This window comes from Macaca mulatta, chromosome 12 (genome assembly GCF_049350105.2).
Source record: "Macaca mulatta isolate MMU2019108-1 chromosome 12, T2T-MMU8v2.0, whole genome shotgun sequence".
Lineage (NCBI taxonomy): Eukaryota > Metazoa > Chordata > Mammalia > Primates > Cercopithecidae > Macaca > Macaca mulatta.
Window position 1 is genome coordinate 79,358,614 of NC_133417.1, and position 20,233 is coordinate 79,378,846.

General features: G+C 39.2%; 1 protein-coding gene across 2 annotated transcripts in view; it reads right to left on the reverse strand.

Annotated features, from left to right (window-relative positions):
* Positions 1 to 19,982, reverse strand: part of GPR155 (G protein-coupled receptor 155) — a 48,514-nt gene extending 28,532 nt beyond the window's left edge. Inside the window, exons 1-6 of one of the 2 annotated variants that reach the window (XM_015110391.3) lie at positions 19,826 to 19,982; positions 15,966 to 16,114; positions 14,463 to 14,959; positions 6,273 to 6,672; positions 3,683 to 3,848; positions 2,210 to 2,365 (exon numbers count right to left, since the gene is read on the reverse strand). In XM_015110391.3, coding sequence (XP_014965877.1) covers positions 2,210 to 2,365; positions 3,683 to 3,848; positions 6,273 to 6,672; positions 14,463 to 14,928 — 1,188 coding nt within the window. In that variant the 5' untranslated portion in view covers positions 14,929 to 14,959; positions 15,966 to 16,114; positions 19,826 to 19,982. The remainder of the gene's footprint in view (positions 1 to 2,209; positions 2,366 to 3,682; positions 3,849 to 6,272; positions 6,673 to 14,462; positions 14,960 to 15,965; positions 16,115 to 19,825) is intronic. The other variant, XM_015110392.3, reaches the window with a different exon arrangement.
* Positions 19,983 to 20,233: the final 251 nt, after the last annotated feature.

The following is a 20,233-nucleotide window of genomic DNA, read 5'->3' on the forward strand; positions in this document are numbered from 1 at the left end:
TTTCTTAATCTTTACAATTACTTATTAAATAACACAATGATTAGCCTCTTTAAATAACCTTCTTTGTCCTGGTTCAGAAAGAATTTCCAATATTTTATTTCATCTGTCTAGTTCCAAAAAGGTAAATTATTATAACCAATGTAAAACAACAAGCGTGGAGAGATCTCATAATAAATTAACTCTCCAAAAATTACAGGGTCTTTAAGAACTAATGCGGCCAGGCATTGTGGCTCATGCCTGTAATCTTAGAATTTTGGGAGGCCAAGGCAGGTGGATCACCTGAGATCAGGAGTTTGAGACCAGCCTGGCCAACACGGTGAAACCCCGTCTCTACTAAAAATACAAAAATTAACCGGGTATGGTGGCGGGTGCCTGTAATCCCAGCTATTCGGGAGGCTAAGGCAGAAGAATTGCTTGAACCTGGGAGGCGGAGGTTGCAGTGAGCCAAGATCGTGGTGTAGCCTGGGTGACAGAGCAAGACTCCATCTCAAAAAAACAAAACAAAAGAAAAAACTAATGCCTTGGCCAGGTGCAGTGGTTCACACCTGTAATCCCAGCACTTTGGGAGGCTCAGACAGGGAGATCACTTGAGGTCAGGAGTTCGAGACCAGCCTGACCAACATGGCGAAACCCCACCTCTACTGGGTATGGTAGTGCATGCCTGTAATCCCAGCTGCTTGGGAGACTAAGGGAGGAGAACTGCTTGGACCCAGGAGGCAGAAGTTGCAGTGAGCCAAGCCGAGATCATGTCACTGCATTCCAGCCTGGGCAACAGAGGGAGACTCTGTCTCAACAAGAAAGAACTAATCCCTTGACCAGGGCCATGTTCTAACTATGCCTACCTTTCGTGTCTGGGGTGGGACACAGGGTCATAGACAACTATTCAAGCTTTAGTGGGAGATAGTTATAATAATGCACTATTCTAAGTTTTCTTCCTTTCTCATCTCCACCATATTGTCTCATGGGATATCTCAATGGCAGGCTGTTTTACTTCAAACAACACATACCACCCACCTTTAAGATTAATCATCTTACATTCCTCATTTTTTATTCTTTTTGTGTGTGTGAGACAAAGTCTCACTGAAGTGCAGTGGTGCGATCTTGGCTCACTGAAACCTCCGCCTCCCAGACTCAAGTGACTCTTGTGCCTCAGCCACCCAGGTAGCTGGGATTACAGATGCACACCAACACGCCTAATTTTATATTTTTAGTAGAGATGGGGATTCTCCATGTTGGCCAGGCTGGTCTTGAACTCCTGGCCTCGAGTGATCTGCCTGCCTCTGCCTCCCACAGTGCTGGGATTACAGGCATTAGCCACGGTGCCGAATATCACATCCCTCATATTTTAAAGGATTGGGCTTCCATTCTACCTACATAGTGGTCAGGTAAGTATCCTGACTGATTTCCTTCTTTCCTTATTGCCAACTGAAATGTATATGGTCTCTTTCCCCAAACTGCCCTGTTATGAATGGGTGTAGCAGATTTTAAGAATATGTGACAGAGGTGGAATTTCTTTAAAATTAATCACACATTTATTTGTTACCAATATACATATTCATCCCCCATCTCCTTTCTTTTAACTGTACACATTGTTTTCAGCCAGAATATCTGTAGTTTTACTAACATGAATTCAATAGGCCATTTGATCTGTAAGATACTCTAGCTGTTATATACTTAATTATTTAATTTTAGTTAGCCATATTCAGTTTGAGAAGTAACCAAAAGTTTCATTAACATTAAATAGGCGGTTGGACTTGAACTCAAAGATACCTTCTGACCCCATGATTCCAGAACAGCTAGGAATTCTATAGTGATTCATCATTTGCAGAATGCTTTTTACATATATTATCTCATTTAGTCCCTTAAAAATCCTGTGGAAATATGTGAAATTATTGTCATTATTTTATGCTGGAAAACAGAAGTTTAGAGACGGTAAGGTAACTCCACAGGGACATACAGCTAGTTTGTGAGAGGGCCAGGAATAAAATCCAGGTCTGACTAAATCTCATGTCTTGTCTGCTGTAGAACTCTAACTCCCAAAAGGAAAGACAAAATTCAGTTAATCAGAAAGATGATATTATATTTTATGGGCAGGCTTTAGCTTTCTTTATTTCATAAGAAACTAGATTTTTAAATCCCCTTCTATCAACAATCTATTCTCAAAACTCACTCTGTGGTTTCCATTCATTTTGGCATGCAAGGTGCTTACCAAGGAGATCAGGCTGACAATACTTATATCAAAACTAACATTCTGGATGGCATACGCCAACGGCTTAGGGTCCATAGTGGGAAAGGTCAGTAACCAGGCAGAAACGTACATGATGGGAGCAGACACAAACGTGCTTATCACCATCCCTGAGGTTATCTGCAAAAATGAAATTAAATGGAGGAGTTACAATCTCAATTAAACAATATTTTAAACTTCAAATAACCACGGCACACTAAAACATTCTACAATAAAAATGAGACACAGTAAAGACATTATAAAATCCAGCATGTTATCCAACACCATACTTCCCCTTTCTGAGAATCCTTAATAGAAAATACAATTAAGTTACCTTGGTTCCTCTTCTAATCTATGCTTAATTTATATTCATGCATAATAAATACTAGAAATTCCACTGTTGATGGTTAGTTATCCTCTAGGTTCTAGGAAGTAAAACATAGCAATGATATAAATAAACCTATTTCACAAATTATACAGCAAAAAAAAGGAATTCAGAAAAAGAAAATTACCATGCAAATATGTATTTTACAGATTAAATAACAGAACTGACCTCCATTAAACAACTTAGTTCCTTCGTATTATATTTAAAAATCATTTACTCTGATGCTGTAGATACCAGGTACAATACATTTAGACACTGTTAATAATTTGGTGTCGATTTTATCTATCTGCTGCAGTTGATTATGTGGTATTTTGCATCTGGTGCTTGAAATTATCAATGAATAAAATAGGCATTTTTTTCTTCAAAATGTCAAAGTTACCCTTCTGTAAATAATTTTTAGGTTTCTGTATAAGTACAGAAATAAAATAGTTAAAACTAAAAAAAACTAATAAAAAAAGTCATGGCTGACTAAAGACCCCAGATTAAATGACTGTTGTTACATTATGTTACATGATGCCTATTTCCTTATAATGAGATAGCTTATTGACACCAAATTCTCATAAAAAATAGTGCTGCTTGCTCTATCACCCAGGCTGGAGTACAGTACAATCTTAGCTCACTGCAACCTCTGCCTCCTAGGTTCAAACAAATCTTGTGCCTCAGCCACCCGAGTAGCTGGGATTACAGGCCTCTACCACCACACCCAGTTAATTTTTGTATTTTTAGTAGAGACAGGGTTTCACCGTGTTGGCCAGGCTGGTCTCGAACTCCCAACCTCAAGTGATCCGCCCACCTCAGCCTCCCAAAGTGCGGGGCCTCATAAAAAACGACATTGCTTTCTATGTTTAGAAATTAAAAATGGGCTGGGCATGGTGGCTCATGCCTGTAATCCTAGCACTTTGGGAGGCCGAGGCAGAAGGCAGGAGTTTGAAATCAGCCTGGGGCAACATAGTGAGACTCCCGTCGTCTCTATTTTTTCGTTTTTAAAAAAGAATTTTAAAAAATTAAAAATGAATTTAAAAATTTGTTTCTACTAAACACACAATCAAACTTAGAAAGTACTACAAACATACAATTTCTACTTCCATGTTGAACTGTGTTGCAAAGATAGCCACTCCTGGTGCTACAGGAAAGACGCCATACAGAAATGCATAATTTGATAAACTTGTATGGTTCACCACATTGTCGCCTTTGTCCAAGAGTTCCACCATTTCTCTGCACAGAAGTGGCAGCACCAGACTGAAGAAAAAAGAAAAACATCATTTACTTGATATGAAAGCATGGTGGTCCCCAGTAGCAGGCTGCTCTGGTGAATTTGGCATCAGGTTTTCCTGCCCAGAAGGTATGTCTATTTGCATGCACACATTCTGTGCATGTCTACCTGGGCACATTTTGTTGAAAGAATCAAGAATTCAACTTGAAGTCATTTAAAGTGTAACAATATTCTGGAAATACCTCACACATCAGGGATTAGGAGGGAAAAAAAGATTTTTTTGATTCTACAAATAATTTTTTTTTTTTTTGCCAAAAGATCATAAAAGTTGCAATTCTAGCTACTTTCTTGCTTCCTCTATCGGTTTACTGAAATGTTCAAAGAAAGAAAGAAGGTTGACAATCTGCATAAAAACTTCTTTCAAGAGAATTACTAAACTCCTTTTCTTTCTTTCAAAGTATTCTAGAGAGAGAGAAACTCCTTTTTTGAAAAAAAAAAAAAGCTGAACTTTATCATGATTAGGGGTTGAAATGGTTCAGTTAATAATAACATTGCTTAATAAGATTCTAAAATACTGCCGGGCGTGGTGGCTCAAGCCTGTATTCCCAGCACTTTGGGAGGCCAAGGCAGGTGGATCATGAGGTCAGGAGTTCAAGACCAGCCTGGCCAGTATGGTGAAACCCCGTCTCTACTAAAGATACAAAAAATTAGCCGGGCATGGTGGTACGTGCCTGTAATCCCAGCTACTCGGGAAGCTGAGGCTGGAGAATCACTTGAACCCGGGAGGTGGAGGTTGCAGTGAGCTGAGATCACGCCATTGTACTCCAGCCTGGGTGGCAGAGCAAGACTCCAGCTCAAAAAAAAAAAAAAAAAAAAAAAGATTCTAAAATCCTGTAGAAAAATAGGTATCTTCAAGTAGCTCTTCATCTTTGTAAATACAAAAAAAAAAAAAAAATTAGCAAAGGAACTAAAACAACTGAGATGGAGCAGAAAACTAGTGAAATGCAGACCTGTTGAAGAGCCAATTATTAAACAAATCCTTCAGGATTCCATAGAAACTGCAAATCCACAGTAGCTGAGCAAATGGGGCTCTCCTTTAAAATCAGCAAGACCAAGATTGGTAACATTTTCACGGCAGCACCTAGCAAGGCACTCTGGGATGGAGTAAAGAACTACTTTTATCTGTATTTTCTTAATTAAAAAACTTAAATATCTAATAAGTATCAAAGACCCCCCGAAAATCTTTAAAATTAGAATATTTAAATTTTACTGATAAGCAAAAGTTGATAATACCATTATTGTTAAAACTATACTTATTACTTTGGCAATACTAATACTTTGTTTCTGAAGAGCATAACATCGCCATAAATAATTTTCAGTACTTATATTCATTATTATTATGAAAATAAAAATATTAGGTTATGTTGCACTGGTCTCATGAATATAACTGTCTATACATGAGGGGAATGCCATAGTTAAGTATACCTCAAGTACTTTGGGATAATCTTGCAGTAAAATTATGTCACCTGCACCATCAAGTACAACTCCATGGCTAATGGACCAAGTAAGCTGAAGAACTATTAACTAAGAAGTTGAGGCTGGGCACAGTGGCTCATGCCTGTAATCCCAGCACTTTGGGAGGCCGAGGTGGACAGATCACCTGAGGTCAGCAGTTTGAGACCAGCCTGGCCAACACGGTGAAATCCCATCTCTACTCAAAATACAAAAATCAGCCAGTTGTGGTGGCAGGCACCTGTAATCCCAGCTACTTGGGAGGCTGAGGGAAGAGAACTGCTTGAACCTGGGAGGCGGAGATTGCAGTGAAACAAGATCACGCCACTGCACTCCAGCCTGGGTGACAGAGCGAGACTCTGTTTCAAACAAAAACAACAAGAACAACAAGAACAACAACAACAAAGAAGTTGGTGAGCACTTTTCATTTGGCAAGCCAGGATCATATGGCTGATAATAATCATTCATATTGACTTAGCTATATTTAGAAAGTTTGGCCAACCTCAGAACTACAAAATGCTTTTCCCAAATTCATGAAAAAAAGTTTGTATTAGAAATTATTGTTCTGGTTATTACTAAGATGCTTTTGTCTTTAGGATTTTTATGGATTGGGAAAAGTCAGAAATGCTGCAAAATTTATTTCAAAATACTGTCAAACTGGGACATGAGGAGATACTGAGTAAACTTTACATAAAAGCTGAAGGGAAACCCATCATCTTTTACCCTCTGACAGTAAAATGGAAAGAATAAGCTACAAGGAATAAGGAAATGACTTTCCTGAATACACCAACATCACATTTTCCTTTATCTCACAACTATTCTACAGGGAGGGGTTATTAATGGTCAAAGGGGAAAATGGTTGCAGACATACTGCTGACGAATTGGCTAAATACGGCTTTCAAAAAGTACAATTCTAAAGTTAAATAAGTGATACTTACAGTTTAGCTGTGATGAGAAGAATTAGTACAACAAATGCTGACTTCTTCAGTCTCTTTATTTTTCCCACCATCGTGAGACCAAGGTAAAATAGGGCTGATCCAGAAAAAGAATTTCCAAGTCCATCAAGAAAATTTTCGACATATACAGGTACCTTTCGATCAAGAATAAAATTGAAGGCGATGCCAATGAAGACCATAAATACTATTGGGTTCTGTAATACACGCAGGAGTCCAAGTCCCACAATTTTTACTTTATTTTGAGAAGCATTTTGAGTGTCTTTCCACTTTTGGATTTCACAGAAGATAAACCCTATAGGGTTTAACATCATAAGAGATATTGGTGCCACCAAATAAATGTACTGGAGATATTCTGGGTATGTAGTTTGATATAAAGCTTCAACTGCAAAACAAGAATATTGATTTCTAAATGATGACCACAGAAATACAGATATGTTATGTATATAACATTTTCTCTACTTTACAGCAATGATCAATCTGAAATTTTCAAAATGACCCAAATAGCCTATTTTGGAAAAGTACATTTTAGTAATAAATCTGAAAAAAGAAAAATGTAATAAATATCATATAGCTTATAAAATGATAACCAAGTTTACACATTATTTTTAAACCTAATTTTTAACCATCTAAGGGTTAAAATAAGTCTCCAAAAATGGGCAGAATTGTAGAATTTTTAGAAGAAACAATTCAAAGTAAAAATCTAGGGACAAACTAAACATTTAAGTAGTAATAGCAAAAATGCATTTATTGGTATCCATGGAGAGAGCAGTTTTACTGGAGTGGTAAGAGACAGAAGTCAGATCACAGAGGGTTGAGGAGAGAGTAGGAGTTATTTAAGGAACTAAAAAGGAGCACGGATGTGACGCAGGCCACGCTGTGTAAGAAAAGAAATGAAGACGGGAGATGTTTGGAGGCCTCTAGGAATTAGGGGCAGTTGGAAGTGCAGGAGTTCAGAGTAAAACAGGTAATGAGCTACTCAGTTAAATATTTTCCAGATGACAAGGTCCAGGATGTGGCTATGGGACTTAGTGGCTGAAATGGACTAAAGGAAAACATCACTGGAGATGAGGAGGTCAAGGAAATGACGGGGCAGAGAATTTCATGGTAGTTCACAAGATAATGACAAAACTTGGGATAAAGGTGAATGAGGGAGAATGCCCAGAATGAGGTCAGCAGGTTAACAGCAGACAGGATGAGTGGTCTAGCCAGAAAGCATGAACTTCAAAGTAGTTTTTAACAACAGAGCAAAGGGATAGTCCAGCAGTGGTCCACAGTAGCTGTGAGGATGCCAGTCCTACCTTCCATTGCTTATGTGGCAATGGGAAAATAAACAATCTCCATTTGAGAGGAATGAAAAGGAAAGAATACCTTCAAAGAAGACCAGTGGAGATACTTAAGGAGTAGAGATAGAAAGGTGGATCTTACAATGTTTGGGAGGGAAATACAGTAGAGTCACATCAATGCACATTTAATTAACACAAATTCAACCATACCCTCTTGGGAAAACAAAAGCGTCATTCCCCCCCCACCCTGCCCCCCGCATAGCATGTTTCCAAGTGCAAACAAATTATTTCAACTGCTGTTCACTGAAAAACAATGCTGGCTAAAAAAATCTGGCTGTGTTACACTTATGAAAAATGGTACAATATAGACGAAGTATGTGTGCTGTATTTGGTGAGCATTTTCAACAGTTTGAATATACAAGATGACTTTAGGACCTAACCACTGCGTAAGATGCGTTTTTCAATCTCATGAGGGAGGTGAGTGAGTGGGATCAGACTTCTAGCAGTTTCTTGGTAGACGTGAGGGTTGGTGACCTAATCTTGAGTTCATTAGAGCAACTTAGGGCCTTTTAGTAAACAAACTGGTCTCCAGCCATTTTTGGCAATGGGTCCTGAAATTATACAATCTAATGCAAACAAAGGCTGATTTATAATTGATTTGAAGTTGAGAAAGATAAAAAAGAACAGCCACAATCGCTCACAAGGAAAGAAGCAACCATGTGAAAACATGTAAAAGATTAGGTTTCTCAATTTACACTAAGATAAAGTGACATAGGCAGGAAAATACATTTGTTTACTTACTCAGGATATGTAAGTTCAGTTAATGTCATGCACATGTCCCATTAAAGTTATATAACTAGATTATATAACCTTTAGAAGGTCACGTTTTTCTTAAAAGCTAAAACTTATTTAACAGATTCAATCCCGATTTTCTCAGCTAAGTAAATTCAAGATCTGTAATATCTCCAAAATGAAGCAGTGGCTAAAAAATATTTGATTACATAAAATTGTATAAGTTCTTTCCACTGATTTCCAAATTAGATATGCTGGTTATATAAGTTAGTGGTTTTCTTTCAGGTTTCATAGACTTCATCTTTTAAACAAAAAGCAGCACTTTTGATAACTATTTTTAGATAACTATATTTCTGATTCTCTTGAGATATTTTATCTCAAGAGAAAGATGTTCAGACCTGTCTACCACTCAGTTTTTATAATAGAGCATATATTTTGGAAAAGTCTTATGTTTTCATCTGAGTATCAGAATTTTTCCTAACCAGCCACAATAAGATGCATAACATGTTTTCGTTTGACAACACAGCTATACAGTTCTATGATCTACTCAAAGCCCCTTATATTAATGCCTTTTTCCAGAAATTTACTTTCCTGGCACACTAGCATTTAATCACCACCACATAATGAACTTTACATTGTTTTAAGAACTCAGTGCAAATTTAAGCAACAGTTTTTATATTTGGCCATTCACCACATACTTTCCTTCTTCTTTGGAAGGATTTTCTCCTCTTGATTGCTACTATAATCATTAGTTAAAAATCTCAAAATTAGATTACTTCATGTGTTTACCAGCCAACATTCTCTTGGATTTTCTCAACCACCTTCTTCATCCATTTTATTCACTGCTAATAGTACCATCTAAATCTAAACTTTCAAAAGGTAAGATTTGCTCACGGTTCTCACTGCCCACAGGAACAGCTACAAAACCTTTCTTTTGCCTGGTGTGGTGGTTCATGCCTGTAATCCCAGCACTTTGGGAGGCCGAGGCAGGCGGATCACGAGGTCAGGAGTTCAAGATGAGCCTGGCCAACATGGTGAAACCCTGTCTCTACTAAAAATACAAAAATTAGCTGGGTGTGGTGGCACATGCCCATTGTCCCAGCTACTTGGGAGGCCGGGGCAGGATAATTGCTTGAACCTGGGAGGTGGAGGTTGCAGTGAGCCAAGACTGCACCATGGCACTACAACCTGGGCAACAGAATGAGACTCCATCTCGAAAAAAACCCAAAAAACAAAAAAACCTTTCTTTTAACATTCACAGTCCAGTCTCCACAACTGGCCCCTTACTTATCCATTCCATCCTTAACGCAAAGACTCCATCAGCCAGTTTAATAACAATTATACCAGACAACCACCACATTCATAATTACTAGTTCTTTATGCTGTTCATACCATCACCCCCTAACTTCTCACTATCTCCTTTTTTAACCTAAATCTCACCTACTACTTAAGGCCTGTCTCTGGCACTACACTTTCCATCAAGTCTTCAACCTATGTCATTAATCTCCCCTTCTCTGATATTCTGTAGCACTTTGTTTCATAGTAGTGCCACCTCAATAAATTCTAAGTTCCCTGAAAGCATCATTTTAATAGCCTACAGTCCCTGGCATAATGCTTGAGAAAATCTGAAAATACTTGCTGAATTGTATGAACACATCAATGAACGCCAAAAGTTTCAGATGTAGTAAACATGTATTTTCTAATACACAGCTCTTTACATCGAATTGTTGTCAATGAATCCATTTTTAAACTTTATTTTTACTTTTAAAAACATTTGTTTTTAATTGACAAATATAAATTATATATATTTATAATGTACATAATGTTTTAAAATATGTATACGTTATAGAATGGCTAAATCAAGCTAATTAAAAATATGCATAATCTCATATTTATCATTTTTTCTGATGAGAACACAAAATCTACTCTCAGCGATTTTCAAGAATCCGTTGTTATTAACCATCATCACCATGTTGTACAATAAATCTAACTGAAATTTTGTATCTTTTTTTACATTTTACACGTTATGAATATTTATAAAGCAGGTTACTATTCAGGTATTTTAAGTCAGCTGAACAAGCATATAAAGGCAGAAGTGTAGTCTAGAGGGAACACACAAAAAAATTGTGATTAAATAAATACAGGTTAAATTACTAGAATAGGGTTCAACATGGGAATTTCAGTCTACTTCTGCCATTCATTTGCATAATTAACATCACATCTTTATCTATAAATTAGCAGTGCTTTTTTTTTTGCTATCAATCTGAAGATGGTTTTTCAAACCGGAAAAAATATACATGAAAGCAGTACGGTATAGCACAGTAACTAAAATTAGGTTTACAATCATTATATCAACTTTTAAGTTCTAATTAATTAATGCTTATAAATAAGGCTCTTGGAGGGCGGGGAGAATCCCATTATGAGGAGTTATTATATAGCTTTGAAGAACTAAGAGACAAAATTAGCCACCCACTGTGCTTCCTATTTTGATTCCTGCAGGGTTTCAATCCTTAGCATATAACACAAAGACCCAGACAAGATCATTCTATTATGTAATGGCATATAGTTAAATGCTTCATTTCCTTTCTGTTTACAGCTCAAACACTAGACCATAATTATGATTAGTCAGGGCACTTACGCTATCAGCATTGTTTGAAGAATAAATTATAGGACTTAACTATGCCCTATTAGTATCTTTTAATGACAGAGGCAGGGTACCATTCTGATATGCTGAAATCAACATTTTGCCATGGGAGATTCTTAGTTTTTTCTCATACTTGGATTTTTAAAAGTACTTTAGAAAAGAATTGCTCTAAAACACAGTGAGCTTCTTTTGTTTTTATTTTTTGAGAGACAGGGTCTCACTGTCACCCAGGCTAGAGTATAGTAGCAATCATAGCTCACTGCAGCCTTGAACTCCTAAGCTCAACAGATCCTCCTGCCTCAGCCTCCCAAGTAGCTAGAACTACAGGCTTGTGCCACCACACCTGGCTAATTTTGCTGTTGTTGTTGTAGAGACAGGGTTTTCACTATGTTGTCCAGGATGGTCTCAAACTCCTGGACTTAAGGAATCCCTCCGTCTCAGCCTTCCAAAATGTTGGGATTACAGGGATGAGCCACCATGTCCAGCCTTCTTTTTTAGTTGCAATATGCACTATTCTGTTACTGGAGTAAAAATACATCATTTTAATGTAATGTCATAGAGTGTTATAGTTGTCATAGTATGTAGCGAAAGAAAACGTGACTATCCTTTTTCTTTATTCATTAACTTATATGTCTTCTCCTTGCCAGCGTTTCTTGTGTTACCTGTAAATTGGACAGATGTCGAACAAATGCAGTCTTAAAAAGGACATTTCTTATAACCCATGATCGATGCTTATCTGTGAGCAAGAGAGTGGGAATACTTTGGAGAGGCCAGGAAACAAAAGAAAGAAAGGTCTTCTCTTTGGACACAGTATTCTTTCTGTGTTCACCAAGAACAAGGCCAGAAGGCAGACGGGCACAGCAGCAGTAATAAGTTACCTTATCAGGCAGCAGATACTCACCCCTAATAGTTCTATACCACACCTTCCAATGTCTAGATATATGGAAAAGCACTTCTCTAGTATATTGGTTTTTAGCAAAGTTATCTTCTACAACTTAATGTTACAAGAGCTTTCATTATTGTGATTAAAAAAAACAAAAACATAACAAAAATTATACCTCGAAATCAACAAACAACCATCAGGGAAATTTGGGCTGGCACATGGCTAGAAACATGATTATTACCAGATTCACTGATTTAATGTGGGACATAAGAAAAGCAGTGATAAAATGGCTGATTACATTTTTTATTTGGAAAATCTGCCTCAATATGACAATAGATTAACTATTCTAATAGGTCTTTTTCCACTGCTACTCATTTTACAGAATATTTTAGAGGAAAAAACCCTTTGATTTTTTTCTGAAACTAGTATATTACAAGGCTGGTTGGGTCTTCTGAAAATTGAACTGGCACATTATGTAACTGCATGGCATAAGAGAATGCCCAGGATTTGCAACCGGAAGACCTAGGTTTGGGTGTCAGTCACCTGCTAGTCGTATGACCTGGGATAAAATAATTACATCTCTGTAAGCCTGTTTCCTTATTCGAAAATGAGGATAATAATGTCTGCCTTACTCAAATAAGTATATAAGAAAGTACTCTGTAAACTATATAGTTACAAATGTTAGTTCTGCTTCATTATCAGCTTACTAATCTATGGGAGTATGAAACTACATACTTCTAGTTTATGTCTAAAGTAAGATATAGCAATATTTATCAGATATTTAACACCATGGTACTGAGTCAGTTCTAAGGTCCTTATACCACAAATACCTTGACAAGTGTACCTTATTAATTCTCCTGAGGAAATGGACAAACATGTTAACTCCTTGCTGTTTTCTTTCCAAAAGTCTTTATTTCCTTTTAAAATTCAATAACCTTAAAGGAACACCTATCTAGTTTCTATTTGTAGCTCAATTATCTATGAGCCCAGTTTTTCCTGTCTTTTAAACCTCCAGCTTTACTCACAGTTATTTAACTTCTTAGGTGTTTCTCTCTTTCTGGTAACAAGATAGAGGAAAGTCAAAAGTAGAGACAGAGGTGAAAAGTATAGTTAAATAGAATCTTTTTGGCACCAGTAGTGAAATAAGTTGGGGTTTGAGGGGAGAGGATAAAACTGCTAGATAAGAAACTTGAAAGTTAATTGTAGATTTCAACTGTATCCCTCAATAGGCTCAAGTCTCTGCTCAGAAGACATATCATCAGAGAGGCCTTCATCGACCACCCTACCTCAAATAGCACCTCCACATTCCTATCCCTCTACATGACTTGATTTTTATGGCCCTTGTCACCAACTGACATGATTTTAATTTTATTATTCTCCCATTACAATGTAAATTTAATATGTGCAATAACTTTGTTCACAGCTATAATCCCAATGGTTAGCACAGCCACTGGTACGAAACAGTTCCTTATTAGTGAATGAATGAATGAATAAATGAATGAATATATCAATAATATTCAGGTCCTCATACTTGATAGATGATCAAAGTATATATAACTTTAATTTAAAATATAAAAAAGTAGCTACTAGGTATACATTTTCTTGGTGACAGAGTGTTCTGAAATATAGAACGTTTCCTTTCAAGATACGTCAGTATCCCAAACTGGTATGTTTACTGTTTCATTAGGAAAACATATATGCATAGAAACATAAAATTAGGCTGCTGAGTTAGAAATATAAAAAACGAAAAGTTAGAAAGGTAAAAAAGCTCTCACCATTTTTATTCTTAAATAAGAAATTAACTGCAACTAAAATACATTAAAATTTTGAATGACAAGCTCAAAAACAATTTTTTTAAAAATTTGAGACAGGGTCTCACTCTGTTGCCCAGGCTGGCGTGCAGTAGTATAATATTGACTCACTGCAACCTCTGCCTCCTGGGCTCAAGCAATCCTCCTGCCTCAGCCTCTTGGGTAGCTGCGACTACAGCCCTGTGCCACCGCAGCTGACTAATTTTTTATTGTTGTTGCTATTTTTTATAGAGATGAGGTTTCGCCCTGTTGCCCAGGCTGGTCTCGAACTCCTAGGCTCAAGTGATCTGCCTGCCTCAGCCTCCCAAAGTGCTGGGATTATAGGTGTGAGCCACCGCATCTGGCCCCAGAACAATTTCTGATATTAAATAATACGTATTCTAGACGGTAAGAAAAATAAATTCCTTTCACAAACAATAATAACTATTTTTATACAGACATAAATCTACTTTTTAAACATAATTTAAATCAGAATCGAATCCTTTCTAAAAATTAAGCTTCTTTCATATGTGCTTACTGGGAAGAAAAAAATACAATTAGGACTGTTCACAAAGGTTATTAGAATATGACCATTTATTTTAGGTAGATGTTTAAAGGATCCTCAAACTCTGAAGTTTAGGAAAAACTATGATTCATTCTAAGACATATTTGAGAAAAAAATGAAAAACTTCTTAGATATAAGAGTAAGAATCTGTCACTAACAAATGCCTAAATTAAAACTGAATTTTTTAAACACATGAAAAATAAAAAATAACTTACCTATAGGGTATCCCAATGCAAAGTCATTACTTTGTGTAGCAAAAATAGGGAATAGTCCAGCTTTGCTAAATCGACTATCAGGACTGGCAACCAATAAGGTTAATACACATACAATGAAAAATACAGAAGCTTTGGCAATTAAGATACTATATAGAAAGGACCAATCCACATTGGAAAAATTAAGTACAACCATGTTTTTGAATAATAAAGCTGGAAGTGCAAATCTGGAGACAAAATTTCCCAGGCCTTTGGCCTGTGTTGATGTTATGACATTGGCCCTTCCTGCTATGTAGCCACAAAGGACAATGCCAAAGCATTCCAGTAAAGCTGGAAAAAGCCTTGTAATTGACATCGAAGGTGGGTCATTAGTGGAATTAAATCCATGAGTTAAAGCTGTAGGCAAAGTCTTGGTCATATTGACTGCAATGGTTAAGTTCTCTGCAGGTAAATTAGAAAAAGAATTCATTTTCTTTCACCCTCCAACTCCAACCAGCTCTCTGGAAAGAAAGGAAGAAAGATTTAGTATGGCCATCAACAAGAATTCTAGTTGAAATAATACACTGGCAAACCTAGATTTATTTACTTATTAAATGGCCAAATAAATATACATACTTTCTTCAACTACCATCAGGGAAAATACAATGGAAAAAAAGTGGTGGGTTGCTAACAATAATCGCTTCACTCTCAAAGGCAGGTCAGCTCAAAATATGTATGTTGCTGTTCTATATTCAGTATTAGACATAAGTAAAATAAGATCTGCAAATATTAGAGCCGTAGTGATGCCCTGTGCTTCTCTCCAGTGATTCTCTCCATCAGTTGAGCTCTGACTGGTGGATAAGGGCCTCGGGACCACAGAGTCTCCACTGGATGTTCCCATGCATCCAAATTCTCTGGAAATTTCAGAAGTTCTTAAGGTTGCATTGAGGAGTCACCCAGGGACCAGAGTCCTTTCCAGCCCATGGTCATACTTGAGTATAGGATGGGAAGAAGAGTATAGTAGAGCACCACTAATCAACTTTAAACCAATAACTTTTTTTTTTAAAGATAGGGTCTTGCTCTGTCTCCCAGGCTGGAGTGCAGTGGTGCAATCTCAGCTCAGTGCAACCTCTGTCTCCTGGGTTCAAGTGATTCGTGTGCCACCATGCCCAGCTAATTTTTGTATTTTTGTAGAGACAGGGTTTCACCATGTTGCCTAGGCTGGTTTTGAACTCCTGACCTCAGATGATCTGCCTGCCTTGGCCTCCCACAGTGCTGGGATTACAAGCATGAGCCACTGCACCCAACCTGAACGAATTAACTTTTCTGTGTCTCACCTTCTTCACCTGTAAAATGGCAATAACAGTAATACCTACCACATGGAAACTTGAGATTATTCAACTGAAGTCTTTAAAATCACATCTAAATCACATCTGGAACAGAGTAATTACTTAATGAAAGTTAAATATAACTTTTGGTAGAATATGACAGAGAGAAAAAAAAAATGATGACATCCCACCAATATACCTTTAGTTCCTTCTATACCAGCCACACACACTGGCCCCAGGAACTTTGTGCCACAGGGACTTTGCACATTCAGTTCACTCAAGTGTCATGGAAGCAGGGACTATGCATGTTTTTGCCCACTGTTGTGTCTTTAACATCTAGGACAGTACCTGGCACACATGAGACAGAAAAAAAATATTTTTTTAATGAATAACTATAATAACTTACACTTAAATAAACCTTTTACCCTTTCATGGATCAATGTTCTCTTTCAGGCACTATTTAGTTTATGGATAGAATTTTTTTGTTTTCTGAATGATAAAGTATTATAAGTTTTTCACTACAGCAACAGAACCAAGAACACAAAATGTGTCTAAAGGTGTTCATGAAACGTTGAAAAATACAAAATGTTTTGTAAAATGTTCTAAAGAGGTTTTCAGAAAATGCTAAAGCATGGAACAGATTCAAAAAACGAATAGTACAATAATTATCAGACTCCCTCTTGCTGCCAGGAACACAATGAACATGAGGTCTGGATAACTCTAAAGCTAATCGGCTTTTATTAGTATCTTGAAATTAAAATGATGACAATTGCCAATTTCTTTTTCTTTTTTTTTAGATGGAGTTTTGCTCGTTGCCCAGGCTGGAGTGCAGTGGCGTGATCGTGGCTCACCTCCACCTCCGCCTCCGCCTCCCGGGTTCAAGCGATTCTCCTGCCTTAACCTTCCCGAGTAGCTGGGATTACAGGCATGCACCACTATGCACGGCTAATTTTGAATTTTTAGTAGAGATGGGGTTTCTCCATGTTGGTCAGGTTGGTCTCAAACTCCCAACCTCAGGTGATCCACCCACCTCAGCCTCCCAAAGTGCTGGGATTACGGGTGTGAGCCACCACACCCAGCCAACAATAGCCAATTTCTAAGTGATTACTCTGGGTTTACCATCTAAAGTAGACTTATATAAGGTAAAAAGTAAAAAGTTCATGCTTCTGGAAATTTACAATGCTCAGGTTAAGTCCTCAAACATCAACATCATGTTAAAAAGACTTAGATGACAGCCCAGAGATCACCAACAACTGACACCAGGCAGGGGTATAAGGGAATTTTCTCTGTGCTACCCTTGTATAAACCGAACCATTTAAAAACCTTATATTTAATCTGGATTAGGACAAGTATTTTTCTACTAGAATTAGATAGGAGTGGTCAATATAGTATGTGAAACCTACAATACTCACATACTTGAAGTTTACCAAATAAGCATCAAATTATATCTTGGGAAAGCTACCGGTTGGTACAAATACCCATACTTGAAGTAAGGAGCTGGTAAACAATTAAACACAGGTGTTAAACATTTGGAGCCCTTAAGAAAGTGTGTACTTGGAAAGGCAGTGCTAAAGAAGAAAGTGATAAATTAGTCCAGTTTTCTATTCACTTTCAAAAGTGCCTAGAGTATTAACAACTCATTCTGCTTACAATCCCTTACTTGTACCACACAAGCATGTCAAGGCATTCCAGTAATTTCTTTAACCAACAGTTTTAACTAAACTAGTTGAAGTTCAGTGGAGAGTCAAACAGATTCTGGGCTTTACAGCTTATTAACTCATAAGGTACTTAGCCTTTCCGAACTTTTGTTTCCTCAACTGTAAAATGAGAGTAAAAACCCCCCTATAGGGACCAGGCATAGCAGCTCACACCTGTAATCCCAGCATTTTGGGAGGCCCAGGCAGGTGGATTATGTGAGCCCAGGAGTTTGAGACCAGCCTGGCCAACATGGTGAAACCTTAGTCTCTACAAAAAATGAGCTGAGCATAGTCATGCATGCCTGTTGTCCCAGCTACCTGGGAGGCTGAGGTGGGAGGATCACCTGAGCCTAGGAGGTCTCTGCAGTGAGCCATGATCACACCACTGCACTCCAGCCTGAGTAAGACCCTGTCTCAAACAAAGATCTCCTTAGAGACATATTGTGTGGATAGAATATTTTATATACAGTTTATCACAGAGTAGGCCTTCAAGAAATGGCAGCAATTGCTATTAGGAACTGTTATCTTACTACTAACAATGATAAAAAAGTAAATATGTTAGTTCTTCAAACATACCTGGTAAAATATCCACCAACTAAAAAAAGAGGGATGGGATTTATCAGTTTTTGTTTTATACCAAACAATTAAGATAAGTTGAATTTAATTTGGTTTGATCGTAAGTGGTTAACAGTGAAGGCAGAGCTCTTCATTTTTCTCAGGGTGATGGTCAAATAGTTGTAGCAATGTCCAGGATTAACTTTCAATTCGTTGAAAAATTAAAAAAAAAAAAAAAGTGGGGGGGGGGGTCGGGCGTGGAGACTCACGCCTGTAATCCCAGCACTTTGGGAGGCCGAGGCGGGCATATCACCTGAGGTCAGGAGTTGGAGACCAGCCTGGCCAGCATGGTGAAACCCTGTCTCTACTAAAAAGACAAAAATTAGCCGGGCTTGGTGGCAGGTGCCTGTAATCCCAGTTACTCAGGAAGCTGAGGCAGGAGAATCGCTCAAACCCAGGAGGCAGAGATTGCAGTGAGCCGAGATCCTGCCATTGCCTTCCAGCCTGGGCAACAGAGCAAAACTCCATCTCAAGAAAAAAAAAAAAGTAATCTGCCCTCCCCATGAGGTTTATTTTAGTGTTTTTCAGTATTATAAAAGAAATACCTGCTAAGGTAAAGTCAAAATTATCAAAATGACTTAAAAAGTTTTACTTCATCCTGATCTTTTTTAAACGGGAAGATAACATGCTTTCTAAAGCATATTTTAAAATGAACAGGAACCACAGCAAGGGAAGTTTAAAAAAAATTACATCCAGCCTTTTCATCTATAAAAACAAAAGCTTGTTACAGAACAAACACGTTCACAGTAAAAAAAAAACACTCGCTGAGGCACGAACTGGAGAAATGCTACTGTACTTACAAACCGCTTCTAGCCACATCATACTTGGCTTAGATCACATAAACGAATCACTGATATTGTAAATAAGTGCTATTAAGTGAAAATGGGAGGGTGGGGGAAAGGAGAGGGTTGACTAACTTCACAGAGAAAGCTTTAAACTCTCAGGCTATTTCTCAAACAGCCAACATCCTTTATCCTGTGGGATAAGTGTAATACAGTGTGGTACTATTAAAGCACTCTTCAACATCAACAGTCGCACCATTCACCCACTCCCACCTACTTGCTGGGCACCAGATGTCCTCCCCAGAGACCCGGGTAGGGAGCGCTGAGCACTGCCTCCTTGCCTCATCTGCAGGGACAGACTGTGGCCCTCCAAGATAAGGGGCGCAGAGAGTTCCTAACCGAATAGGCTGCTCGGAGAGCAGGTGCCAGCCAACGCCTGGAAAGGCAGCAGTGGAAGTGGAAAGGCAGCCAGGGGTCTGTGCCTGGCGTAGGAAAAAGGTGGTCGCTCGTCTTCCCAGGGCACGGGAGTCACAACGTCATGGTAACTAACATACCCCAAAAATGGGTAACGGAGAAAATTTGGCGCAGTGCTCCAGGTGCCTGGGCAGAAGCCTTCGGGAGGGCCAGATACTGAGGGTACCCTCGGGATAAAGGGAAGAGTCTAAGAATGACAGGGTGGACGCCCGTGCAGTGAGGAGCTTCCCAAACTAGGGATGGCAGTTCTGTCTCCGGAGGGTACAAGACACCCCTTCCCCCGCGCGAGCCTTCCCGGGTGATCTCACACATTCCAAAGGCAGGCGCTGCGGGGCAGAGACAGCGGGTTCAGACAACGGGCCGCGGGGCCAGGGCGCAGAGGGTCGGCGGCTGCCCACGTGCCCAGGCCCGAGGGGTAGGGGTGGGGGTACCCCGTGTCCGCAAGGGAGAGCCAGGACCCGGCAGGTCTGCGCTCCAGGGGCCCATCTCACCTGCTTCGTCTGCAACCTTGGGGTGGCGAGGAGAAGGGAGCTGGCGCTCGCAGCGGGTCAAGCAGGGAGAAGACCACCGTCATCTCCCGCCCCCACCCCTCTTCGCTGAGCGCAGCCGGGTGCCAGCTGCAGCAGCTTAGGCACGTTCCGATAAAGTGAGGTGGGGTAAGCCGCCGCGGCCCTGTCAGCTCAGCCCCGCGCCGGCCGCGAGGCCCCGCCCCCACCCCGCCTTCGGTGCCCACCCCCTCCCAGCCCCGCCTTCAGGCCCCGCCCCCAGCTCCGAACTTCCAGCCAGACGGGCCCCTCCCCGCCCTCAAGCCCCGCCCACTTCCACGAGCCTCGAGCCCAGAGTCCTGGTCCCACCCTCAGGCCCCACCCACAGCCTCGGGCCTCCAAGCCACACGTTCC